Here is a 20,701-nt window from a genome sequence, read left to right on the forward strand (position 1 = left end):
GCCAGCAGTCAGCCTCCATAATCCAGTCACTTTCTAAAATCCCCATCTAGGAGCACGTAAAATTCTGGCTGGACATTTAGATACAAACCCTAACACTCTCTTTCTCTGCCTCTCTCTCCCTCTCTCTCTTTCTCTGTCATCAGTGATAGCGAGTGAACCTGGAAAGGGCTGAGTTCTTTTTACTTTGGAGATAGGGTTTCAGGCTTGGGTTCACAGACATGCTAGAATGCTGTCACAGAAGCCCCAAACTCAGTGGTCGAAGTCACATAGCTTCTTGCTCAAACATGCCAGAGCATTGGCAGCTGGCTGGAGTGATGGTTTGAAGATGTCTCCAAACCCTTCTGGGCTCCCAGACCACTTTCCACTTAGCTACCAAGACAAAACTGAAGTCCAATCTTCTGGCTTCAGTCTCACTTTCTGGTCCAGGGGGCACCAGACCCTCATTGTCCCAACAGAGGGTCATCTGTGTGACTTTCTAATCCCTTGAGCAAGTTTGCTAAGGCCAAGTCTGTGCTCATTCAGTCACAAAAATACTGGGCTCTGAGTGTTCTCTCTTGTGTTATTAAATACTAATTTTTCTTTTGTAGCTATTGTTCACTCTGTCTACATCTTGAGGCAACTTATGCACCCTGTTGTGCCTCTGTACCTTCTTCTATAAAATGAGGAACACCATAGTTTACTCCGTAGAGTTGTTTAGAATGGAGCCCAGCAAAACTGGCACTGTCTCAATAATAACTAGTGTTATTTCCTGCCTCTCCCAAAGTCCCTGTCAGCTAAGTGAGTGGCTTCACTTCATTTTCAGATGCACAAAATGGAAGGACCAGTACTTGTAATTCCAACACCTGGGAGGCTGAGGCAAGAGGATTGCTGGGTGTCTGAATCCAGTCTGGGCTAGGCTGTCAAGAACAGCCTGAACTACATAGCAAGAGACACTGCCTCAAAACAAAATAACGAAAGGAGGAAGAAATTGGAAGGGCCAGAAAACTAAAGCAACTTGAAAAAGTTCCCTGGCAGGTAGCCCAGTCTGACTTTAACGCATGCCTGGACTTTGTGATAAAATTAGGGTGATGTTGGCCTTCCTCATAGAGTTACCGTGTGAGACTCAATCGCATCCGAGTGGCGGGCTGTCTTTAGACACTCTGCTTTTTCTTGTCTTCGAGGCCCTGCCTTGCCACCCTGGTTCCCAGCAGCCCTGTCCCTGGCTGCCCTCTCTGGTCAGCTGCTTTCGTTCTGGTGGTGAGGACAGCTGGGCAGACAGAGCTCCATTGTCTGTGTCCTCTGATCTCTTTTGTTGAAGCCCCTTCCCAGGTGCCAGCCCTGCAGACACCCATAGAGGCCCTGGAAGTAATAGGGAAGCCCAGACGGGAGCGTGCAGGTATCCCGTGTACCTGAAGATCGGGTCAGCAAGCCTATTCTACAGTTGAGGAAACTGAGGCTCGGAGAGTGGGGGGTGGGCGTGTATGTCTCACAGCAGAGCTGTCAAGGATAGGACAGGCGGAGGCTGAACCCAGGACGGCGCTCAAGACCCCAAGACTAGTGACGTCGTGGCTCACATTAGGTCAGAGACAGCAAGATCAGGACAATCCCCATAGTCCTCCCGTTTTATTGATGGACCCAAAAACTCTGAAAATGCCAAAGGTCACACAGCGAGCCTGGCTCTCCCGCCTCTGGAGGAAAACTACGGGTTTCTCACTCCCAGTGCTTCCTAGTCCATAACCAGTTGGAGGAACAGGGTGGGCGTTCCGGAAAAGGCACAGCGTGGCCACGCCTCCTGGGCGGGGCCACGCCGTACGTCCCTCCCCGGTGCGACGCGCCTCGGTGAAATCCCCCAAGGTCTCCCTTCGAGCGGCGTGGCTTTCCGAGCCCGGTGAGATTCCACTGGATATTGTCTGCGGCGGGCGGGACTTTGAGCTTGATGGACGCCGGGGGCAGGGCCTTCTTTCGGCAGGCGAGAGGATTCCGTCCTTCTGTGACGCAGGCGCAGGCGCGGGAAAGGGGGAGCCTGCGCTGGCGGGCGGAGCTCCGCCCCCAGTGGAGGCGGCCGGGGCGGGGGCGTGTCCGGGGAGGGGAGGGCCGCCCGGCCCAAGCACATCCCGGCCCAATCCCCGCCCCGCCCAGTCGCCGAGCTGCAGCCAGCGCCAGGAGGTCCGGCCCCGGGATGTGAGTGTCGAGGGGTTGGGGCAGGGGCGCCAATCTCTATCCCAGGGTCCCGGAGGTTCCCGCGGGAGGTGACTGGGGATGGTGGGCCGAGGGGCACCCCGCTGGTTACAGGGAAGGCCCGGATCTGGCGGGCACTGGCGACCCTCGCGGATCTGAAGCCTCCAGGTTCGGGTCGCGGCCGCGGCGCTGGACGCTCCCACGTTTCACAGTGGGGGACCTGAGGCCTGGGACCATGCAGCCGCTACTGCCGTTGTTGTGTAGAGGTGTGGAGCTGGGGCCTTGTTGCCAGGCTCACCTAGAGTGTGACCTTGGGCACATCTGGTTCCTGGTGTCACGTGATGCCATAGGAGTGCCACAGGGCCTTTGCTCTCTAGAGCATCCACAGTGAGCCAGGCCAGAGTTGGGTGCAGGGAAACCCTGTCAGGGCCCACTGAGGAGCTGTATCGGTTCTTGTTGCTGCTCATGACCCATTTTTGAGGCAAAGGGAGTGGGCAGCCTGGGTCAGTGTAGCAGAGGCAGCTTTCTCCCTAGAAGCCGCCCCCATCTGAGTCTCTTTCCCCATACATCCCGTAGGCCACACGCCACCCAGCTGTACCAGCATGTGCCAGAAACTCGTTGGCCCATCGTGTATTCACCCCGCTACAATATCACCTTCATGGGCCTGGAGAAGCTGCACCCCTTCGACGCTGGCAAATGGGGCAAGGTGATCAGTTTCCTAAAAGGTAGGCAGCCCCCTCCTCTGCTTCCCGCAGCCCACCCGCCCACCCCCAGCCTCCCCAGCCTCCCCAGCCTCCCCAGCATCCCCAGCATCCGATCCTCTTACCACAGCTTTCAGCTTCAGACTGCCTTCTGTACCAGCTGTCTGTTCAAGGATCTTCCCAACACAGATTCCTCATCGTGGAGTGACCCTGCCTGTCACTACTTCTGGCTCTGTCACTGTGGGCAGAAGTTCTGACTCCATCCTTAGAGACCCAGTTGATGGGGAGCAAGCATCCAGACAGTAGGGAGCTTTTGTTACAACCCTTTTGGTTATAAATGGAGAGTTTGAGGCCCAGAAAGTTTGGAAAGCCACACTGCTATTCCAGGTTCCCCCATCCATGGCTAAATTCTCAGTGCTGGTCTGGGGAGCACATCATTATAACACCTGGGATTTGCTCTGGGTAGAAGGTTCAGGTGTTGCTGTTGTGTGTGTGAATGTCCTCTGTGTTTCTTAAATCACGGGCCCTTTAATTGAAAGAAGCAAGAAAATGTTACCTGACACTGGATGAAACACTGAATATTTTAAAAGCACAGTCACCTTCTGATCACTCCAAGGAGAGCTAGCCCATCTTTAACACCTAAATCCATCCTTCCTTTTTTCTTTTTAATCATCTGTACTGGGGATCGAACTCACGACCGCCTGCTTGCAAGGCAGGTGCTTATGCCACTGAGCTAAATCCCCAGCCCCCATCCTTCATTTTGAACAGCTCCAGAGTCAGCCTCAAGCTCTGCCTGTGTCTTCCAAAACATGGGGTTAGGTTGGAGACTGATAGCACCAGTTGTTTCCATTGAGTTTGTTTTTTGTTTCTGCTTAACTTCTACTTATGGCAGGGAACACTGATTTTCTACTCATAGTAGTGACCAGAGTGAGCTTTCAAAGAGCATAGGAAGTAGAGCGATGCTCAGAGGCTCCATGGTGGGCAGCCCTGGGGATGCGAATGCAGGACCAGCCCACTTCCTGTCTCCAGTCCCTCAGCCCCTGGGCACCATGGGTTGCTTTGCGCAGTGCCCTACACCATTCCCTGCTCTCAGCCTCAGTTTCTTTTGCACAATGGACCCAGGCTTGTCTGGTATCCATCAGGGATAGGGAATAGTGTCTCAAACATAAGTGCAAACTGTTCTTGGGACCTTGCTGTCCCCTCATATCACCTGTTTTTATATGACTTAGCCTCTAGAATTTTTAATGACTTAGCCTCTAGAATTTATTTTAAAACAACCTTAAATTTGATTTAAAAGGAAGCATTATATCAGCTAAGTGGGAAAAGGTAGTTTCATTGGCCATAAATAGAAGGGCATAGTAAAAAAAAAATAAATGAATGAATAAAGGCAATGAAAACAGCAGTGTAATTCAATCCTGGCAGGTTACTGTTGTCAGCAGGCCTTGGGACCTGCTCAGAGCAATGATAGATGATCAGTGATTGATGATTGGGTCTGGCAGATATTGGGCTCCAAATTTCCCGTGATGTCATCAGAAGGTGGAGGGAGAATTTTGAAGAAGAGTTTTTTCTCACCACAAGAGTCCCAACCATTGACCCTTATGCCACCTGCCACCTGTGTCAAAGCCCGTGGGCTGTCTGGCTTGGGAAGCATGAGGATTGCTGTGGGCTCAGTGCCTCCTGGGGCACTGAGTCTTAGCACATCAGCTAAGACTATTCTGCTTTTGCTTACTTTTATATTGGGCTGAAGTTTAAGATTCTGTTCCACTGACTATTCTGACTTGTTGAAAACTGTTGGGTTAAAAACAAGCTTGAAATCTGCCCCCAAGGCCCTGGGCTCAGTGCCTCCTGGGGCCAACGGTGGCTTGGAAGGCAGCCTGTTGTCAGCACATAGTGCCCCCCTCCTCCTTGGGCAGGGGCCGCCCCATGCTGAACCTCCAGCTACAGGTGGGGCTGGGACTGGGTGGGCCTGCTGTCAGTGGGGGCCACTGAGAAAGAGGAAGCAGGCTGCTTTGTGCTTGCAGAAGAGAAGCTGCTGTCAGATGGCATGTTGGTGGAGGCGCGGGAGGCCTCGGATGACGACCTGCTGGTAGTGCACACCAGGCGGTATCTCAATGAACTGAAGGTACGGGGGCTGCGGCAGGGGACCTTGGCTGGGGGTCAGAGCAGCTCAGCCCAGGAATGCCAGGGATGCCACCTCTGTTCCCAGAGCGGGGGTACTTAGGAGTCTCTGTTTCCCAAGAGAAGGAGACAGGAATCATATAAAGGCAGCTCTGTGTAGGTAGTGAGCTCCCTGTCTTCAGGGGCTGTGCTTTGGTGGCAACAGAAGCAACTTCTGGGTTTCAGGCTTCTACATGAATGACATTTTCTTCCTGTGAGATGGGATCTGACTGTTGCCTAGGCTGGTCTTCAGCAGGACTCATGCAGCCCTGCCTCAGCTTCCCTCCTAAGTCCTGGAGCTGTAGAGCTCACACCTACCACATCAGTTGTAGCGGCACATCAGTGACTTTGAATCTGTGCTCTGTGGCCTCAGAAACCCCTGCTGGGTGACCAAAGCTGGGAGAGGGGATCCTGGCCCTGGCCCCATCCAGCTAAGACTATTCTGCTTTTGCTTACTTTTATATTGGGCTGAAGTTTAAGATTCTGTTCCACTGACTGTTCTGACTTGTTGAAAACTGTTGGGTTAAAAACAAGCTTGAAATCTGCCCCCAGGGTTTGGCAGGGACCCTACAGAAGTGGGTAAGCAGGTGGGGCAGCCTAAGGTGAACTGGGGAACCCCTCTCCTTCCCAGGTGGTCTTGGCTAGTCCCAGCATTCCAGAGCCACTGGCTTCCAAGATAAGCCGGAAAGTCTGATTATTAAATGACTTTTCTGTATTTATTTATTTATATATTTGGTATAGGGCCTTTGTACTGGTTTCATGTGTACCCAGCGCTATTTTAAAATGTTGAAACAGGTCTTGCTGAGTCGTTCAGTTGTGCGGACTAGGCTGCTACTTGCAATTCTCCTGTTTCAGCTTCCCAGAATACTGGGGTTACAGGTGTGTACCACCACACCTGGCCCCATTTTCTGATTTCTTGTCGTGGAAACTCATCTTAAGATTTCCAATCCCATTTGCACCCCAAATTGGGCCCGCCAGGTACTTGCTGGTGACCTCTTTGTAGAGGAGACCACAGTGAGAGGGCTGATGGCTCAGTTCATCCCTTCTGTGGGAGCAGAGGTTGCATCACACTACAGTGCTGCCAGTCTGGCCCAGGGGGACAGTGTCCAGGATGCCCCAGGTTCTCTGTTCCCTGAATGGAGTAGGGGCAGGGTAGGGCCTGACCTTAGTATCCTGGCCTAACTCACAGTAGGTGCCAAGGTCCACAGCTCCCTTCCTGTAGGAGTAGACAAGCCCTGGACCTTGGGCATCTGTGGGGTTTGGGAGAGAGCCTGGTAGAGCTCCATCCATTATCCCAGCTTCCTGGTCTCAGGTGGCTGGTCCTTAGCACCAGGCCTGAGCCATGAGGGCTGTAGATAGGGCCACATAGCACCAGCCCAGGAGCAGTTGCCAGGAGGTGCAGCCTGCCCCAGGGAGTGTGTGCAGTGTTGGCAGGAGGCCCGGGCTTGGCTGCCCTGGTTTCCTGGGGCCAGGCATGTGTGGTCACAGACCACAGCAAGAGCCAAGCCAGGAGGACCAGCCTGCCAGAGTTCAGGGGGAAGGGCGCACAGGGATAAGGCTGAGGGGATTGGCTCCAAGGCCCCCAATGCCCTTTAGGGCTCCCTGCCTGCTTGGACTTAGTCCTCAAAGGCTTGAAAATAGCTTATTGTGTGATAAGTAATAATGTTTTTTAAAAAGCATTAACAGAGTCCCAAGTAGAAAACAGGTCAAGGGTGGGAGGGGAATTCAGATACATCAACTCAAAGTGTTAACAAAGAGATTATGATAGAGCTTTGCATTTGGCTAGGAGCTCCCTGGCAGCTGGAGCGAAAGGAGAAAAGGATTTCTGTAATACCTGCTAAGACGAAGGAGCAGTCATTCAGCACAGCTACACTGAATGCCAGGTGCGTCCTGAGGACTAAGAGAGCAGTGTGCCAGCAAGCTTCCCTGCTCCGCGGCTTTGCGTTTTAGTTGTGGATAATGGAAAATAAAACAGCCACAGGAAAGCACTTCTGGCAGCTCAAGGGTGAAGAATCTCAGACAGCCAAAGAAAGGACAGAAACTGGCTGGAGCCAGTGCGGCTGGGGGTGGGGCACGTAGTCGTGTAGGTGCGCAGAGTTGGTCCCGCTGAAGCTGGTGGGTGAGGACCAGGACCCGTGAGCACGAGGATGCGTTCTGGGTGCCATGGGGCTGGAATAGGACAAGGGAGACCCGGCCCTGACGGAACTGGAGCCTATTGGGGGGAGCAGATGAGCACAAGACGACAGGCAGGGTTAGAAGGGGGAGATCCTAAGGCCGGGAGGGGAGGAGGCAGTGGGGAAGAGCTGGGGGATGCAGCCGCAGGGAGCTCCTGATCCTTGCTTAAGGGTGAGATGAGAGCCCCAGGACAGGAGGTAGCATGGACCTCAGAGAGAGGGGCAGGCCGAGGGGGAGCTGCTGCGCAAAGGCCCCGGGCAGGGATATCTCCAGTGTGAGCAGGATTCAGATCCCACAGCTCCCAGAGGCCAGAAGTCGCTGCAGAGACGGGACAGTAATGAGAGCCTGGGGTCTCTGCCTCTGACTTAACTGTGTCTCTTTAAAGGCCCTTATCCCATTAAACAACAACAACAAAAACAAAAACAAAATAAAAAACGGTGACAAAATTCATATAACACAAAGTTAGCCATTACCCAGTTTAAAGGGGACAATTCAGGGACCATTAATCCACTCATACTTTGGTACAACTGTCACTTCTGTCTACTTCTGAAATGTTTTCGTCACCCCTAAAAAGGAAGACCTATTCTTACTATGCAGTGGCTCTCTTGACTTCCCTCCCCTGCCCCAGGAATGGGTCCATCTGCATTTTGTCTTTGTGGGTTTGCCTTTTCTGGGTGTTTTGATCAAGTGGAATCATGTAATATGTGACATTTTGTGATGGTGTCACTTAGCATAATGTTTTCAAGGGTCACCCATGTGGAGCATATATCTGGACGTCATTCCTCTTCGTGACTGAACAATAGTCCATTGCCCGTGCATACTCATTATTGGACAGGCACAAAAGGAGTTGTTTCTACCTTTTGGCTCTTGTGGATAGTGTTGCTATGGCCGTGTATGTACCGAGTATTTATTTGAATATCTGTTCTGAGTTATTTGAGGTCTAAGCTAACAAGCACAATTGCTGGGTTATATGGCAATTTCTTCTAAACAATCATCAAAATGATTGTCAGAGTTTGCATTATTCCCCCTGGCAGTATACCAGTACTCTAATTCCTCCACATCCTTGGTCACCTTTTGTAATTTTATTTTTGCTAAATAAATATAATCAGCTTAGTGGTGTGAAGTAGTTTCTAGGGATTTTGATTTGCATTTCTGTAAAGGCAGTGACAGCACAGTTGGGAGGGGATTGTTGACAATTAATGCATCTTTGAAGAAATGTCTGTGTAAGTCCTTTGCCTATTTGAAGAGTTGGATTGTTTTTTATTGTTGAGTCGTGGGAGTTTTTTATATGTTATGGCTGTTACATGACTTGCAAATTTCTGTCATTCTGTAAGCTGTCTTTGTGCTCATTTGGTGGTGTTCTTTGATGAACAAATTTTAAAAATTGTGCTGAGGCCCAGATCTTTTTTCTTTTGTTGTTTGTGCTTTTAGTGCCATGTTTAAAAATTGATTCCCAGTTTCAGCGTCATGGCTGTTTAGCCCTATGTGTTTTTTTTAAAAAAGCTTTGGGGCTGGGGATTTAGCTCAGCAGCATAAGCACCTTCCTCGCAAGTGTGTGGTTGTGAGTTCAATCCCTGGTATTGATAAAAATGAAAAAGACAAAAAAAAAAAAAGCGCTTTATGGTTTTAGGTGATATTCAGGCCTTTTTTTTAAATTTTAAAAGGAAAAAAGAACAAAAATGTTACAGAATTTCAAACCATATAATAGATTAACAAAGATTAATGCATTGCATATTATTATCTTCAAAGTAGTTGCTCTTGCCAGGGATTTAACTCAGTGGTGCAAGTGCCTGCCTGGTAAGTGAGAGGTTGTGAGTTCGAGCCCAGGTACCAAAACAACAACAACAAAAAACAAAGTGTTTGCTCAGGTTACAAGATATAGGCATGAAAAAATGATCCATGAAAGCACAAACTGTTCTTTTTGACGAAGTAGCAGAGTTTAGCAGTATAATTATGTCTTTTTCTTTCTCTCTTTTCTCCTTTCCCTTATCCCAGTTGTTCTTTCCTTTTGAGCAGTTTCTTCCTCTTTCACTTTCACAATATCTAATGTGCATCTTGAATGCTGTTTACTCTTTAGGTTTTTAACAATAGGGAGATAATAAGATATTTACACATGATTTGTTTCACTTATGAGTATGGTTTCAAGTTACATCCATTTACCTATAAAAGTCTCAAATTTGCTATTTAGGTCTTGTAAGTTAATTTTTGTGCATGGTGTAAGAGGGCGATTTCTTTTTCTTTTTCCAGTTGTGGGGATTGAACTCAGGACCTTCACACTGAGCCCCACCTCCAGCTTTTTCTATTTTTTTCTTTGAGACAGGATCTTACTAACTCACTAAGTAGCCCTGGCTGGGTTCAAACTTGATCTCCTTCTGCCTCAGCCTCCCAGAGTGCTGGAATTATAGGTTCCAGAGTGCTGGAAGTATTATATACTTCCAGTACTGTGTTGAGTGAGGGTTTCCAGGCAGGTGGCCTTGTGGGACTCCTCATATAGGTGTGAGCATTTGAGAGTGATGGTCACCTTGAATGGTTTCTTTGTTTTTTTTTTTTTTTTTTTTTGCTTTTAACTCCCTTTGCTATGCTGTGAGAGAATCCTTGATTCTTGCTAGTTGGCTGTCTCAGAAGGGTATAGGTTTCCTTGTTTGTTTTTGTTTTTTGAGACAAGGTCTCACTATGTTGCCCTGGCTGGTTTTGAATTCCCAGGATCCTCCTCCCTGAGCTTCTTTAGTGCTGAGATTACAGGTGTGCACCACATGTGGCTTTGGAAGGGTGTGGATTTTGTCAAAGGCTTTGTCTGCCTCAGTTGTGATATTCCTGTGTGGCAGTCCCCCAAGCTGCCCAGCTTGAGGCCTTGTACCCATGAGACAGCTGTGGCCCTCCTAGGCTTGGGGCAGGAGTAGGGGCTCCATCAGAGGGATACACAGGCACTGAGAAGGAAACTGGGGACTGACCTCAGGGCCTCCGCACTGAGCTGTCCCTATTTTCAGACAGAGTCTTACGTAGTTGCTAAGTTGTCCAGACTGGGCTTGAACTTACGATCTTCGTGCCTCAGTCTCCCAGAGGGCCTGAGTTACATATAGCCTTTGTCAGTGGCTCTCCAGATGCCATCTCTTGATGATGCCCTGTGGCCTATACCCTCCTCGCCTACCTCTGAGGCCTGGTAATGGCCATGCCCTGTGTCATCTCTGTGCCTCAGGACCCAGCCATGGCCCACCCACCTGTCCACTCCCACCACTCATCTTCTGCCCTAGCTACCAATGATGGTTTCTCCAGACAGCGATGTCCAGCAAAACTTCCAGTGGTGACAGAAATGTCCCAGGTCCACTCTGCCTAATTAAGTACATGACAGCCCATGCAGCTCGCAAGCACAGGAGATAGGTCTGGGGACAGAATTACCATTTGGAGCACAAGTTTGAGACCAGCCTGGGTCACACACACAAAAGTTTTTAATTAATTTTAAAAATCAATTTTAAATTTAAAATTCCTGTTGGCCCTCTGTATCTTTGAGTTCTTCATTCTCAAATTCAATTAAAATATTTAAAAGATTTAAAATACTCTTTAAAAAGAAAATTATATCTGTACCAAACATGGAGAGCTTTTTTTTCTTGCAGTACTCCTTAATGTATCAAAACTATTTTTCACAGTATTGACATGGTAGGAAACATTATGGGTTATCAGGGAATGATTTAAAGCCAACATTGTGGTACATGACTGTCACCGCAGTACTTGGAGGACTGAGACAGGAGGATCACCATGAATTTGAGGCCAACCTGGCCTACACAATAAGTTCAAGGCCACAGTGAGTTCTGGACTATGTAGTGAGACCTTGTCTCAAAACAAACAGAACAAAACAGAGTATTTAAAGTACATGGGAAGGTATGCGTAGGTTTTATGCAAATATTGTGACACTATATATAAGGGAATTGGGCACCTGTGGAATTGATGTCCAGGGGCTTCTGGGATCAGTCTCCCCCAGGCATCTGTGTAGATGGTGGCCATGTGACCAGCAGCTGCTGGCTAGAACAGCATAGATCTCAAAGTGTCATCAGACAGCATCACTGGGGTGCAACTATGGCTGGGTACGTGAGGCCGACTGGGCAGCTCCTCCTCGTCCAGGCTGCTATAGCCTGGAGCTCACTTGCCTGCCCTGGGGACTGCATCCAGAGCCCAACTCCCATGTGTGCTGGTGGCTCTGCATCTGGCCCATCAGGGCTTGGGCAGGGTCAGCTCATATTTATAGAAGGTCAGGTGAGGTCTGTGGTGGAAGTTTGGGGGAACCTGGGAGAAGGAAAAGGTAGAGAACACTTGCTGTACAACTTGCCAGAGCCTCTCCCATGTCCGTCCAAGGGCCTGATGACATTCCAGGAGGCAGGTGACATAAACTGGGTTTCCCAAACATTGCACTGGAGAGGGGAGCCCTTGATGGCATTGTGATTCAATTGTGGCACCTGGAGAAATGTGCCTTGTGCCTTTTTTACCTAGATCAGAGTCCTCATGAGGCCGGGATGTGGCTTTGTGATCTTTCGATCTCTCCCCCAGCATCATATAGCTCACTGGGTAGTGCATTCATAGAACACAACGGTTCTATGCCTACCAGGTGCCTGGCCTGTGGTGGGGGTAGCACTGGTGTGAAGGGCAGGAGCGCAGGGCCTGGCAAGACCTTCCCTCTCTGGGTTTGTTACACAGTGTCCCACAGTGGGCCTCTCCTCGCCTGGCTCTCTCTCTACCCTGTCCTAGCCCCCTGATAATCTGTTCTTGCATGGATCCTCTGTAGCCCCATACTTCTCTGCCTCTTTCTGATGATCCTGTGCTGGGGAAACACCTGTCACTCTTCACCTTCTGGAAGACACCTCCAGAAAGCCTCCCTTGACCACGCCAACTTGAGATCTGATTCTTCTGTCAGTCAATGGGCACTGACATATAAGTGCCTCACCACCCCATCGGCAGTGTCCTAGCCCCCAGGTGCCTAGCAGACACTTACCAAAGTTTACAAAGTGGGCTCTTCTGGGGCTGAGGGGAGCAGGGAGAACCTGGTAGGGATGGCTCAGGGGTGGCCGCTGGGCAGCAGTACCTTGGATGTCTTGGAGGTCCCCAGATGCACCTAGAACCTGGCTTCAGTGGCAGGATCCCAGCTACCAATCTCCCCTTCTGCAGAGGTGTCCGCTTCACCGTAGAGGCAGAGGCTTTACAGTGCAGGGGAGGAAGGAGGCTGAAAGCTTCTCGCAGGACCTGGGTATCCCCTTCCTTACTGCTCTGGGCCCTGTCTCCCAGAGCCACCTAGGTCAGCCCACCCTTGACTTGCTGTGCTCTGCAGCTCTGGTTCCGGGCACAAGAGGGCAGCTGAGAGCTGAGGAAGCTGGAGCCCAGGCTCCAAGAAACACGTGGAATGTGCTTTTCTTTACTGAACTTGTCTTCTGGGGGCTGAGCTCTTCTCAGGGGACCTGGGGGCCTTCCAGGCTCCCAGAGGGAGTCAGTGGCCCTCATGTCTATCCTCAGTGGTCCTTCGTCGTCGCCACCATCACAGAAATACCCCCTGTCATCTTCCTCCCCAACTTCCTGGTGCAGAGGAAGGTGCTGCGGCCCCTCCGGACCCAGACTGGAGGAACCATTATGGTAGGTAGTAGGATGGGGGTGCACAGGGTTGCCCTCAGCCCCTGTGCCCTGCTTCACCTTCCCCCAACTTTGTAGTTGGTCAGAATCCTAAATATCCCTCCAGCCCCAGCAATGATCCATTCTCCTCAAGCCTTACCTGTCAGAGGATGGCAGATTCACTGCCCCTCCTATTTGAAGGACTGTATTTAGGTATATAGGATACCTAAATACAGCTGGTATATAGGATACTGCTGGTATATAGGATTCCTCACCCCTCCACATTCTCCTCCAAAGAGTATTCTGCCGAAGTCCCCGAGTTTAAGGTGGAAAACCAAACCCTGGGTAAGGCAATAAAGAACACTCAGGGCAGAATCGACTTTCACGTCCTGCGTGTGGTTTGTCGAACTGATTGGAGGAACAGCTCGTATATAATGATGCTGATCTAACCTAGCCCTGGATCAATACATACTGCATGGTGTAATTACCATTCATCCCCCAGACTGGATCCTTTTAGGATCTGTCATCAGTTTACCATATTTCCATGAGCAAAACAAAACACTTTTCCTTTCCAAAGTGCCATTAAAATCATGCTCTGCTCACTTGTGATAATAAATACTTAACTCAGTTTCTTGCAAAATTGCCAAGAGGCTTAGGCACCAAGCACTGTGCTGCCAGTCTGGCCCTTCTTATTGTCTGATTGTGTTGACTGGTGGGCTGGATGGGTCGCCCTTGCATCCCACTGTGTCTCTTATTTGTACCCCACAGCTGGCTGGCAACTTTATGGAATGAGTGTGTGAGTGTGTGAAGCCGCAAGTTTGTGAATGAGCGAGTAGATTAACGAATGAGGGAAGGGACCAGCTTCGACCCCTCACCCTCTGCTTGTCTCTGAAGGCAGGGAAGCTGGCTGTGGAACGAGGCTGGGCCATCAATGTGGGTGAGTGTGGGAAGAGGGTCTGGGGCAGGGAGGGACCGGGATGCCACCTGAGCCTCCTTGTGGAAGGGTATGGGGGGGTGGCGTGTGCAGCCTCCTGGTTCCTGGGAGGGATGGGCACTCCCTCTGGTATAGAGTTCTGATCTGAAAGGTTGCTCATTGCAACTTCCAATCATAGGGAGCTTCTTTCCCCAAAATCTGTGCCTCCCCTGGCAGCTGTACATAGGAATGATGTCTGCCTTGTTAGGGCTCCCCAAAAAGACTGTATCTCCTTGGTCACATGGTAGATGGACTGACCAAAGGTCAACAGCACCCACAGGGGTCCATAACCCAGTGCTCCCAGTTCCTGACTCTCCCACAGCACTGGTTCACACAGAACAGCTGCACACGTGCAGCCCTCTTGTCCATTGGGCAATTGTGGGCTCATTTCAGGGGATCCAGAGGTGTTGGGGAGAGGGATCCTGGACACAGACTGAACTGTCCCAGGCTTGGGAAGTGGACAGAGCCCCTGTTGCCAAGGCAGTTCCCACCAGCAGAGGGTCCCCTCCCAGACACCCCTCCTGGTATGGAAGCTGCGCTGCGGGTGTGTGGGGTGACCTGTGATGCTGCCCTGTGCGTGGCCTGTGGTCAGGGACCTGCTGGCTGCCCATGACTTTGCTGAGAGGGGAGGAGATGCTGAGGTGGAGGGACAGGGGAGTACCTGGCCTGACGCCCCTCCCCTTCTGCAGGGGGTGGCTTCCACCACTGCTCCAGTGACCGGGGCGGGGGCTTCTGTGCCTATGCTGACATCACGCTGGCCATCAAGGTGTGTCTCCAGGGAGCCCTTGGGTTTCTCCTCAAGCCCTGCAACCCTGTATGGTGCCGTCTTCCCCTTCTGGATATGGGGCTCAGGCTAGCAGACCACAGTGCCACACTGCTCTGTGTGTGGAAGGGGCTTGGCATAGTCTCTCCAGCCTCAGGGACCTCAGAGGGGCACTGTCACTTTAAACTGTGGGAAAAAGAGCTTTGCTGCCAGGACCAGGAGCACAGGGATGAGAAGGGGAGGAAGAGGTGGTTAGCTATGATAGAATTGAGAACAGCTGGCATCTACAGATGTTTGACCCCCGTACTTGCTTTCCCCATGACTCCCTCACTGAACCCTCATATGTTCCAAACAAGGAAACTGAGGGCCAGAGAGGGGAGGCCACTCTGTACCTGGCCTCATGCTGGGTGTCTGAAATAGGTGATAAGATCCCCATCTCCAGAGACACACAGCAGCTGCTGGGTTAGCAGACCCAGGTACTATGAGAGGGGGTGCACAGGAGACCTTGGGGTGGGGAGGAGGGAAGGGCATTTCCTGGAGGAGGGAATGTTAGGGCTTGGCCTTGTCAGATGAGCCAAAGATTGGGCAATGAAGTTCAAGGGCTCAGGTGCTTCTCCCTTAATTGTACACCTGCCCGGGACACCCAGGGAAGTCCAGGGATCAGCACTCACCTTCTTCAGGGAGCTGCCCTGACCACCCACTGTGTGCACACAAGGCTTCTCTGGTGCCCCACAGCTTCCCTGTGAGTGCTGTGTCTGCCCACTGTGTGCCCTCCCTCCCTTCACTCCCAAGTATCGCTGGGTCCTCTGGCCAGGCAGTTGGTCCTCACCTTGTCCCTCCCCTCCCTGGGCAGTTCCTGTTCGAGCGAATGGAAGGCATCTCAAGGGCCACCATCATTGATCTTGACGCCCATCAGGTGAGTGCCATGTCCCTAGCAGCACCAGCAATGTCCCCAGGCTGCTGCTGTGGGCTCCCTTGTCCTGTGGCTGGCAGTGGGACTCTTGAGTCTGGCCCAGTGCCCTATGAGGCCTGGCCTGGCAAGGGTCCTGGCACCTGCGAGCAGCTCCCATGTCATTTCCACAGGGCAATGGGCACGAGAGAGACTTCATGGGTGACAAACGCGTGTACATCATGGATGTCTACAACCGCCACATCTACCCTGGGGACCGCTTTGCCAAGCGTAAGCTGCTGCCCATTAACAGGCCTGACTCAGTACTCTGTGGGCTGGGGGAGTGGGGGGATCACCCACTTCTCTGTAGCCATGAGGGCGGGGTGGTTCTTGGTGTGCACTGGCTGGCGCAGACTGAGGAACAGACCACCCACCCAGGGCCACACAGCTGCCCAGGGCACATGTGTAGGGGTCTATGTGTTAGCAAACCCCTGGAGCAGCCCAGAGGGAAAAATAGATCAAGAGAAGGCACAGGTTAGATGGCAGAGCTAAGTCTCAGTATAAGACGTGGAGGATATATGAAAATGGAGACAGCTCATCAATCCAGTGGCAGGAATGTTCAGATGAGATTTGCAAGCAGGAGCTGCCCACTCTGCAGGCATGGGCCTGTGATAGCTTTTCATGGCTGTGACAAAATGCCAAGCTAATGAATTTACAAAGCAGAAAGGCTTCTGATTCTGGAGGCTTCACTGTAGTGGGCTGGACCTGTAGCTTGGGCCTGGGGGAAGCCCACACATGAAGACTGGAGCAGAGTTGCTCACCCTTGGCCACCAGGAACTGAGGGAGAATGAGGAAGGGGTGGGCCTGCCGTCCCCATTGGACACACCTCCTGTGACCTCACATTCTTCCATGTAGCTCCACCTCTTAAAGGTACAGGCACCTTCCAAGAGTTGTGCAAGCTGGTAACCAGTGCTTTGAAACAGAGCCATAGGGCACATTGCACGAGGGGGGCTAATGAGTGTGGTGTAAGCAAGCTCCCCGCCAGTACCACCTCAGGAACTGGTTTCTGAATTGAATCCTGAGTATACAGACCTGGGGCTTGGGATGTGGGCAGGGTGTAAGGTCAAGCTCTGCCCACAGTAGTCTCTGTGTGCCATGGGCAGAAGGGGTTCAGCTCTCTCGGTGCCCCTTCGAATAGCTTTGGCGAAATGAGAGGCTGTGCTAGGTGGTGGTCAGGCAGACCCAGGGCCAGCCCTTCCTTCATTATCAGCAGGCCCCAACCTAAACCTCAGTTTCTCTCCGTGCCCCATGGGGCCTGGGATGTGTCCCTTTCAGAAGCCATCAGGCGGAAGGTGGAGCTGGAGTGGGGCACAGAGGATGAGGAGTACCTGAGCAAAGTGGAGAGGAACGTGGAGAGAGCCCTCCAGGAGCACCTACCTGACGTGGTGGTGTACAACGCCGGCACCGACATCCTGGAGGGGGACCGCCTCGGGGGACTGTCAATCAGCCCTGGGGTATGTCCTGACCTGGGGACAGGATGGTGGGCACCTGGTGTCAGGGAGGAGCTGGGCTGGGGCAGGACTTCCTGGTCCTTGGAGTCTGGGCCGACCTGAGCCTACCCTCCTCACCCCCACAGGGCATTGTGAAGCGGGATGAGGTGGTATTCCGCTTGGTCCGGGCTCACCAGATCCCCATCCTCATGGTGACCTCAGGCGGGTACCAGAAGCGCACAGCCCGCATCATTGCAGACTCCATCCTCAATTTGCATGACCTGGGGCTCATCGGCCTAGAGTCACCCAGCCTGTCGGCACAGAGCTCAGACACTCCTCTGCTCCCACCTGCGGTTCCCTGACCCCTGCTGCCCAGCTAGGTGTCCCCTGCCTGCCTCTGGGCCCAGCCCGCCGCCCACCTTTGTGCTTTTCCTTCTCTAACCTTCTGGCCAGGAGGTGGCCACCAGTGACAGGTGGGAAGGGCAGGACCATCCCAGGGAAGACCCCACACAGGTAGGGGAGGCAGGGAATTCATGAGCTTGGAGGTGCAGGTGGCTTGGGGCTGCAGGGAGGTGGCCAGGTGCTGGTGTCCAGGTCCATGGGAAATGGAGGAGTGTCCTACTGTCCCTGTGGGCCTTAGTTATGGGAGGAACCTATGGTGCTAGGTGTCGGGGCCCAGGGCAGTTGCAGTGGGCTCTCCCATCTGGGGTTCTGTCTTAATAAAGCGAGGTCTCAGTCTGCTTCCCCAGCACATCTAAAGGTTGAGAATGGGGAGGCAGTGCCCCGCTTGGAGTTGTCTCCCCTATTCATTATGGGGCAAGTTTGCAGGAAGGAATCCTCAGATCAGAAATGGGGACCAGCCCTGGAGCCTCAAGGGTCTCCTGGCCTGGGGGAACAGGAGAGAACAATGGGGCTTCAGCAGGCAGTGCAAGGGGGCCAGGCAGGGCTCCCTGGATATTGGTGAAGGAGACAGCTGGCTGGGACAGCCCCAGGAACGGGCAGAGGGCACGGTCTGTGCTGCCCCCATGTCTCCCTTTCCACAGCCTTTCCCCCATCTCTCCTCTAAAGGTGACACTGAGGAAGCTGGCCGAAGAGCCACCCTTCCAGGCAGTGGCTGTCATGTGGACCCAAGGTGGAGGGACAGAGAGGGCGAGGTCTGAATGTCACACACTGTCCACCTGCTGACCCCTGGCCTGGACTCACGGCACTAACAATGCACTTTGGCATAGCTGCCCTTGCTGTGGTCTCTCTTTGTCTGACTCAAGGTCCCTAACAGCCATTCATGCCCAGTGCAAGCCTGACACCCCTAGTGCTGGGATTGGACACAGCTTGTCCCGAGGTGCCGCTGTCCTAGAGAAGCCTAAAAACTGTGATAAGACTGGCTGCTGTGTGTTCTGGAGGGAAGAGACCCTGCCTCCCAAGGATGAGAGGAAATAAAGATTTAATATTCAAGCAGCAGAACACCCTGCTCGGGGTTGCTGCCTAGTAAAGGCTGGTGTTTTATTCCGTTGCCAAGTCCTGGGGTTTCAGGAACTATTCCCATGCAACAGAAGAGGAAGCTGAGGCCCAGCAGGGTGGGAGTTTTGCCCTGGGTCACACATCATTTGAGTCACAGAGCCAGGCTCGAATCAAGCTCTGCCAGATTGCAACATAGTTAGGGGATCTGCAGGGGTGGAGGGCGAGATAGGGGCTGCTCCCCTGACAGAGGAGCCCTGGTGTCCCTGGGGGCTGAGGTCACTGGGATTGGGGCCAGGAGGCAAGGGACCGAGGGCCAACAGTGAGGGACTGTGATGGGCTTGACTGCATAGGGTAGGAGCTGCGGGCAGAGGGAAGGTGTTCCTTCCAGGGTCACAGCTAGAGAGCGCTGCACCAAGGCAGGGCTAGAGCAGGCAGGTAGGGGTGCGGAAGCTTGTCCTCAGCCTGGCAGAGGAGCCAGGGCATGCTGCTGTGGCACAGCCTGGGTAGGGAGCCATTGGGGTCAGACACTGCCAAGCTCGAGCACATCAGAGGGTCCAGGCTGAGGAGCTGGTCACAGGCCAACACTGACTGGTGGTACTAAGGGCCTGGCCCTGTTTCAGAACCTTGGGTGGGGTGGGGTGACCTGCTGAACCACTCGGCACTCTGGTAGAAGTGTAGCAACTGGGGCCTGGAAGGGCTTCATTCCTTGCTAAAAACCCCAGGCCCTGAGCAGAGGAGAAAGGATTTGAGTCAGGGCCCCAGCTCCAGTCATTGGGCAAGCTCTTTCTTTGTAAGAGGAGGGCTTCGGAGATGCTTATGGGAAAGGGCTATTCCAGGAACAGATGCCCTGATACCTGGGTGCATGTGGGGTACCTGGCCCTGGGGGCCAGACAACAAGCGGGGGGAGGGGGTGAGAGAAGGATGGAGGAGAAGTGAGGAGGTAGGAGGAGGAGGAGGAAGCCGAGAAGGAGCAGCATTCCAATGTCAGGCAAAAGCGAGGCGGATCTGATCACAGGACCTGGGTTTGGTGCAGTGCGCACCTTGCACCCTGGCTATGGAACCTCCAGGCCCTTGCCCATCTCACAACGTGGCATGAGTCTTCTCCCCACTCTGCCTCAGAGCTCGCAGCAGGCATCCCCGGCCAGTGCTGGCAGAGCTGAAAGAAACTATCCAGACAGCTCTCCTGGAGGGGTTCCTGGCTCACACCCCAACACTTGGCTGGGGAGCCTTGGAGGTTGCGTACTGAGGGCTTCCTTCAGATTCCCCAGAGTCCCACAGCACAGGGCTGGGGACTGTGCCAGCCTTCTGTGTTCATGCACGAGGTGGCAGGATGAGGATGGTTATTGCTCAATCTCTAGTTTGGGGGATACCAGCGAGCTGTATGGGGCCCCTCTAATCAAGACACCAGTATGGACTGACCCTCACACTTGTGGAGTGGGGATCTGAGCTCCCGGCTCGGCCATACAAAGCAGCCTCCCAGCCCGCAGACGTCCAGGTCTGAGGGTTTGGGCGACACAGCCAAGCCTGGCCTCTGGGTGCTGGGGGCCTCCCTAAAGTCTGCTACAGCATCCTCCACCCCGGGAAACAGGCTGAGTGGGTCCCTGTCCCCAGCACATGGAGGACAGCTAGCTTTCCAGGGATGGCATCTCCTGCCAGCAAAGTCCAGGCCAGTGACATCAGTGCTGTATGCCTCAGTCTCTCCTCTGTGAGTGGCAGTGCTGATCCTTCCCTCCAAGGATGCCTGAGGGGAAGGAAAGCAGGTAAGATGCCAGCTTTGACTCCCCTTACCAGCAGGCCTAGCTGAGAGCCCCGGAACCTGCAGGTCCCTCCTGCTTGTCCTGAGCCTGGGCCCCCTTTCTGAAGCATATCAGCATGACGGACACACACACAGGGGCCCCAGCAGTGGGTTCAGATCCTGCTTTTGCCTGTGTTCCCACATGACCTCTGGCAAGGGACAGCTCGCCTGCCTCAGTTTCATCATCTATAACCCAGGGTGCACAGAGTGGATGTAGGGGTGAATGAACACACTGAAACCCCAATACTAGACCTGGTCAGTGTCTGTTCTCGTTATCAGGGAGCATGGCATTGTAAGTCACGGAGCCTGAGAGATGGTGTCCAGCAACCTTGCCACTGTTTCCTGGGTGCCAAGCCCTGTGTGTGTGCTAGAACGCTATGGATTCTAAGTTTCCTCAAGGCAAGATACAGGCTTGCTGCATCTCAGAATCACCCAGGACAGAATTAGGATCCGAAGAGTTGGTGTGGAAAACTTGAGGCAAGACAGAGAACTGAGGCCCGCAGAGGTGGGGGGTGTGGCCTTCCAGGACCGGAGAGTCTGAGAGCCTCACCAAG

The 20,701-nt window shown here is 52.8% G+C and overlaps 1 protein-coding gene across 6 annotated transcripts; it reads left to right on the forward strand.

The window, feature by feature from the left end:
* Nucleotides 1-1,763: 1,763 nt before the first annotated feature.
* Hdac11 (histone deacetylase 11) lies at nucleotides 1,764-18,384 on the forward strand. Of its 6 annotated transcripts, XR_010043752.1 has the most exons (11): nucleotides 1,987-2,160; nucleotides 2,734-2,882; nucleotides 4,862-4,980; nucleotides 12,687-12,803; nucleotides 13,674-13,716; nucleotides 14,442-14,518; nucleotides 15,369-15,431; nucleotides 15,599-15,695; nucleotides 16,740-16,918; nucleotides 17,041-17,407; nucleotides 17,963-18,384. XR_010043752.1 is itself a non-coding variant. In XM_063237955.1 (10 exons), exons 2-10 carry the CDS (start codon nucleotides 2,816-2,818, stop codon nucleotides 17,254-17,256), a joined length of 978 nt encoding a protein of 325 aa, XP_063094025.1. In that variant the 5' UTR covers nucleotides 1,764-1,867; nucleotides 2,734-2,815; the 3' UTR covers nucleotides 17,257-18,384. The 6 variants fall into 6 exon arrangements, 5 of the variants coding, with proteins under 5 accessions (XP_063094025.1, XP_003463918.2, XP_063094024.1 ...); XM_063237955.1 differs by lacking the exon at nucleotides 1,987-2,160 and adding an exon at nucleotides 1,764-1,867 and having other exon boundaries at nucleotides 17,041-18,384; XM_003463870.5 differs by lacking the exon at nucleotides 1,987-2,160 and adding an exon at nucleotides 1,849-1,867 and having other exon boundaries at nucleotides 4,880-4,980; nucleotides 17,041-18,384.
* The last annotated feature ends 2,317 nt before the right edge of the window (nucleotides 18,385-20,701 follow it).

This window comes from Cavia porcellus, unplaced genomic scaffold (genome assembly GCF_034190915.1).
Source record: "Cavia porcellus strain 051 isolate PalLab524CR breed Dunkin Hartley unplaced genomic scaffold, mCavPor4.1 scaffold_27, whole genome shotgun sequence".
Taxonomy (NCBI): Eukaryota; Metazoa; Chordata; class Mammalia; order Rodentia; family Caviidae; genus Cavia; species Cavia porcellus.

What these genes read in the sequence shown, in the direction of transcription:
- Hdac11 (XM_063237952.1), top strand. An exon ending in ACATCACGCTGGCCATCAAG is followed by an intron (nt 14,519 to 15,368) that starts GTGTGTCTCCAG and finishes CTCCCTGGGCAG; the next exon opens with TTCCTGTTCGAGCGAATGGA. An exon ending in TTGATCTTGACGCCCATCAG is followed by an intron (nt 15,432 to 15,598) that starts GTGAGTGCCATG and finishes TCATTTCCACAG; the next exon opens with GGCAATGGGCACGAGAGAGA.